Here is a 6,000-nt window from a genome sequence, read left to right as displayed (position 1 = left end):
ATAGAGTGCATAGATAGGCTGACACCAAAAACTCCCACAGCCAGCAGCAGGGGTTGGGCTTAAAGGGGAGTTATTTACCTCTATTCTGATTCCTCTTCAGGAATCATTAAGAGGGTCATTTGCAGCATCTTCAAGCATTGGTTTATGTAGGGAGAATATTCTCCCACATGAACTCCAAGGGCTCTGAGGCTGGCCCTCGGTGTTGGGGGGAGGGGGGGACGGTCATTTGCAATTCTGTGCAGGGAGATCACGGGGTTTACCTTATTCCATTCACATATACACGGGCTACATATCAGCTGGCCCTTATTTTACTGAAAGACTAGAAAAGAAGAGGAAGTTCTTAGAATGTGCACTGCTCCTTACCTGGCAGATTGCATAGCTACCCGGAGTAACTGTAGGGTTAGGAGTTCATCATGTTGGAGTATGAATACATTTCCTAGGTAAGTACTTAGTTTTGTGCTATTTTGTTCTTTTTCGTTGGGAGAAAAAGGGGACGAACTTGGAATAAAAGAGATACTTTTGTCAGATATACGAAAGGTTTCACACACACACACACACACACACACACACACACACAACTTGACTTCTCCACTTCTTTTACCAGACAGGTATTTTAAAATAATGAACTCTTGATATCTGTAGCAATCTAGTGGAAAATATCATTTTTATGTATGTAAACTACACTACAAGACCATGTAACTAATCACATTAATATGATCAGCCCACAACTGGGAGGGAGGCGGGGCAACCAAGCTTTGTAAGTGGTGGCAGAGTGGAAGACCACACCAAAACAACTGGCTTTGTTAAAATAAAACAAAGACTCCAAAACAAACGCCCTTGGGTGCATTTCAGCAATTGAAGGGGACATTCACCAATTTCACAAAAATGGGATTTAAAGTTCTTTATCAAAATGATGCGCATGGAATTCTCCATATGGCTCCTTATCTAGACTGAAGGTTCCCTTCGTAATAACAGCAAACGCTAAACTGGCTTATTTGACAGGCTGCTCTGACAAGCAGGTTAGTTAGAAATCCAGCAATCCTTTCCGCCATTATAAAGAAAACAAGGCTCGAAACTATCTTACGTTTAACAACAGAAAGTCACCATAGCAAGGATCACTTCCTTGCTTTCTGAAATCAGAGATGCCCTGGACTAATGACGTGAAGGCATTTGCATTGTTAGAGCTCGGATGCAGAATCCTGCTAAAACTTTTAAACACAGCTCACAACATTATCACACAAGAGAATATCCTACCGAAACCCAAAGGATTTGCTTGTAATGGAGACTTAATAAAATAGGACAGGCAGCCGGCCTGTTTCATAGTGTACCAACCAGTTCAAAACACTAGCAATAAAGCTTCAACGGGATAGATTTTGTTTAATACAATTTACATGCACTTAGTTTATTTTGAAATGGTTGTTTTTAGGCCAAATAGTGGCGGCGCATGCCTTTAATCCCAGCACTTGGGAGGCAGAGGCAGATGGATCTCTGTGGGTGTGAGACCAGCCTGGTCTAAAGTGAGTTCTAGGACAGCCAGGGCTGTTAAAACTGAGAAACCCTGCCTTAAAAAACAAAACAAAACAAAGCAAAGAAGGTTGCTCTTACAGCCTGCAGAACTGCTGTTTCATGGTCTTCTGTAATTTTTTTTACTTTCATTGTAATCAAAGAATATCAACAATAATTGTTTATCCATTTACATGACAAACCGTATACATGATATTTAATGAAACTTAGGTTCTCTGCTCATAAAGGGGTTCTGTGGTAAACTTAACCCTGTTTGACAGTACAAAAGCGCCATCCATACTTCTGTACCTTACCAGTAATAAAAAGGCCACAAGGTAAAAAGGCACATAGGATTCTATATAAAACATATTTAAACGAGGCAAAGTTGCTAAAGAAAGAAGGATGTGATGAGAAGTACCAACATTCCAGTATTGGGGGTGAAGAGTCCCTGTTTCAGTGTTAACATTGACCTTAATAGACTCCTGGCCAAAAAAAAAAAAAAAAAAAAAACCCCAAAAAACAAAAAAACAAAAAACCTACAAAAAATAAAACTTGGTTGGAAACAAAGATGTCCTATTCCTGTTCAAACAATAAATATAAATTAAACAGTAAGAAAACATTTTTCGGTTCAGTTCACAGAGCCTGAAGAAAGACATAGTATAAATAAAAACTCACTGTACTTTCTCAGATCTTGCTTATGGAAATGGCGTATTTACATTCGTACCCAAGTTGTGTCAGAGTTTAGTGGCGTTTCAAGCTTTCTCTGCCACATTTAACTATTAGCAATCACATTTGGAAACATGTAGAGACCTAAAGCCAAGCCTGTCCCCGAAATGCTGACTATGTGTACATACACACATGGACACTCACATATAAGCTACTTAATTTGAAAAACATACTCTTATAATAGTCTAGAGTACCATTGTTTCTTAACCATCTCAATGCCCATGGAGAAAAAGTAAACAACAAACAAACAAACAACTGCACTGCTCCTAACAGCCTCTAGCTATTATTTAATTGTCTAAGTTAGGTGTATACGCTTTAAATTTAACATACTATCATGTCCCATTAAGACCTTAGAATTATGTAGCTGACTAAATGATATGTGGTGGTTTGATACATTTCACTCGCCGCCGTCTACCCTAAAGCAAACACGATGTGAACAGAAAGGCTCCAGCAATGCAGTTCTACTACTGTATATTTGACTATGATCTTCATGCAGACCAACCCAAATGCGTTTGCTTGTAGAAGTAGACTGTTTTCCTTTAAATGGGCCAATGCGCTCCATCTTCATGGCTTCACAAAGGGAAGATCTGCTGCCGAGAAAGGAGAAAGGGGGTATGTGCTCAGTCAATCAGGCTTACAAGTCTTGCATGTCTTCATCCAACTGGACAGTTTGGAGTTTGGCCAGCTCTTTCTTGTCCGTTCCCAGGTCTTCACAGACAGTTTCAACCATGCCATCCAGAACATACTTGGGTTTGGAGTCCAACATCATTAAGTTGTTTGTTACTTTGTTCTCAGGATTTTGTAGGAAATTCTCCTTTATGCTAGCCACAGACTGCAGAACCAGGCGCTGTTCTCGGACAAAGTCCTGGTGTACAGCTGGTGAACCATGCCCCACCTGCTCCTCAGCTGTGGGAACGATTTCCCCCAGGGCAGCCTGAGTCATCGGGACTGACAGTAGATCTTGACCAGCGATAAGCGCACAGTTCTGAAGGGCTGCATAGTTAGTGCCGCTGACAGACGTCACAGTAGATTTGCTTGCCACAGGTGCAGACATCGGCTGGCTCTCGGCGATGTCAGGGTTTAGCTCAGTGGGATTTAGCAGTGTAGGGGGAGTCAGGGAAAAACTGTGGGCTGGGGACACATTAACTAAGGAAGAGGCCAGTGGGTGGAGGCCACCGCCAGAGAGATTTTCAGAAGACAGGCTTGCATTGACTTGTGCGTTGTGATTGACGGGCATCAGCTGAGAAAAGACCAGGCCTCTTTCTAAGCCTTCCTGTTTCACAGCTCCTACAGTCTGGCCTGAGTTAGGAACAGTGTATACCACGGCACTGGGGGCAAGAGGGCTCAGGAAAAGTTTGCTGTGCTGGACTGTTGTGGGCTCGCTTGTAAATGTGCTTCCATCTGAAGTGCTTGAATTTACTGAAATATTACCTAGGGGAACAAAGGGCCAATTAGCATTGATGCAAATGATACAGAAGGAAAAACAAACAAACAGTTACTTCTTTAACACACATGATTTCCCCTCAGGAACAGTATTTATGGAGAGGTGACACCTAAATGGCAGGGTCCCAGGCTCAGGACTTAGACAGACTAGCTCTCTCTCTTTCTTTCTCTCTCTCTCTCTCTCTCTCTCTCTCTCTCTCTCTCTCTCTCTCTGCTGGGCTACAGATTATCTATATTTGTTAACTCCCCGAGTCATTGTAATGACCAAATGAAGGAACGTCTGGTGGCTTAGAAAGTAAGGGTGAGGCCTGGGGAGAGAGTGGTAGAGCAAGCTCTGGGTTCAATCCTCAGCATCTCCCACAAGTAAAACAAAAATACAAGCCAACCAATCAAAGCAAGCCAGTATGTGGGACCTGAGGCAGGAAGACTGAATTTGAGGCCAGCCTGGACTACATAGTAAGACCTTATCTCAAGGGAAAAGAAAAAAGAGAAGAAAATCTTGTCCAGGTTGTGATATGAGTTTCTGGGTCTTTATCACAGACTTAGCAGCTCTTAACTTGTGATCACGAACACTGCCAGAACGAGAAAAGACAGTTGCAAAATATAAAATATTTTTTGTTAGAGCTGCACAGGTACTAGCTGGGCGGCAGTGGTACACACCTTTAATCCCAGCACTTGGGAGGCAGAGGCAGGTGGCTCTCTGAGCTTGAGGCCAGCCTGATCTACAGAGCGAGTCCAGGACAGCCAGCGCTACACAGAGAAACCCTGTCTCAAAAAAATCAAGAACAAGGGGAAGGTGAAGCAGGAGGAGGAAGAGGAGAAAGAGGAGGAGGAGGAGAAAGAGGAGGAGGAGGAGGACAACTGCACAGGCACTGCATCAAATGTAAATGAAAACATGGAAAATAGCACGTAAAATGCGCTTCTCTGGAACTTACAAGTTAACCACAGAAACTTGTACAGACAGGTTTCAGACTTCCATCAAACTACCAATAAAGCAGTCTCAGGTCAACAAAACCCACAAGTTTTTTTTCCCCTCCTTTTCTCCCCTTTTGTTGTGCTAGCTCTAAATCTTCTGTGTTGTAGTGATGGGAGAAACTGATGATAACACTGAAGTGCTCTTTTTAAAATACAGAAGAATATAAAGTATTAGAACTAACACCCCTGTGAAAGGTGTGTCTGTTGAGGCTCTCACTCTAGTGGTCTGTAGAGACTAGAAGAAAAAGTCAAACATCGATGTTCAAATGAGGACCTTGGGACAACGCAGACACCCATATCTCCACCAAATACCACTCCCCCTTTGAGTCCCTCTTTGAAATGGTGGCAATTAGATGGCTCAGGTCCCCAAATGTTACCATGGAAAGAAATGTAAACTTGGGGAGATTTCTTGGGAATAATTAAGATGAGGTCCTTATCTACCCTGCTTTTGGAATAGAGGTCTAATCAACCCCTTTTACAACTGCCCTCCTCGAATTATTAGAGTGACTGTGATAATAGCACTATGTTGAATAAGTGCCACTTATCAACTTTTATATAAACACTTTTATATAAACGAGAGTGTCTTTACGTGAGAAAAAGGGAAAACACTACATTTTAACTCCTTTGAAAATGTTAACTACTAGTACATAAGTATTCATCATGAAAGACTCTTAAGAAAAAAAAACCACTCAGCTGGGCATGGAGGTGCAGGCCTTTAAACTCAGCACTCAGGAGGCAGAGGCAGGCAGATTGTTGTGAGTTCGAGGCCAGCCTGGTCTACAAAGTGAGTCCAGGACACCCAGGCTACACAGAGAAACCCTGTCTTGGAAAACCAAAAAGAAAAAAGAAAAGGAAAGAAAAAAAAGAAAGAAAAAAGAAAAAAAACCACTCTGCATATGTTTATGCTATTCTTTAACCTGAATGTTTTTTAGACCATACAAACGAACAAACTGCTTCTCTTTTAGACCTTTTGGTTTTAAGTATATCTTAAAAGTCTTGTAGGCTTCAAATTTGTAAGGGAAAAAAGGCACAATCACTTTGTGTTTACTTTGCTTTGTGTGTGTTTGTGAAACTGTTTACTAGCAGACATGTGCACAAAGTGATTACTCTTGGCAGAGTCATAAATGACAACGTACATAACATTCCCAAGTAGCTAGTAAACACAAGTAAAACAGCACACTCTGGACATGTAAAAAAAACTTTAACAAATAGAAATGAAGGGAAAAACAAATATGTTCCATAGCACGATATTTTTTTTTCCAGTATTGGGGATTGAACCCAAGGCCTCACTGTGCCCAACTAGAACATGTTTCTTGTATAGCTGCAAGTGAGTTCCAAATTAAACAATAATTT

At 41.5% G+C, this 6,000-nt stretch overlaps 1 protein-coding gene across 6 annotated transcripts in view; it reads right to left on the bottom strand.

Annotated features, from left to right (window-relative positions):
• Window positions 1–470: 470 nt before the first annotated feature.
• The window catches only part of SIX4 (SIX homeobox 4), a 42,068-nt gene continuing 36,538 nt past the window's right edge, over window positions 471–6,000 (bottom strand). For all 6 annotated transcript variants that reach the window (XM_084793352.1, XM_084793351.1, XM_084793353.1 and 3 more), the window contains one exon: window positions 471–3,660. In XM_084793352.1, coding sequence (XP_084649478.1) covers window positions 2,864–3,660 — 797 coding nt within the window. In that variant the 3' untranslated portion in view covers window positions 471–2,863. The remainder of the gene's footprint in view (window positions 3,661–6,000) is intronic.

Source organism: Acomys minous (genome assembly GCF_964271855.1).
Source record: "Acomys minous genome assembly, chromosome: 8".
Classification (NCBI taxonomy): Eukaryota; Metazoa; Chordata; class Mammalia; order Rodentia; family Muridae; genus Acomys; species Acomys minous.
The sequence above is the reverse complement of the archived record's forward strand: the minus strand, read 5'-3'. Positions and strand labels throughout refer to the sequence as shown.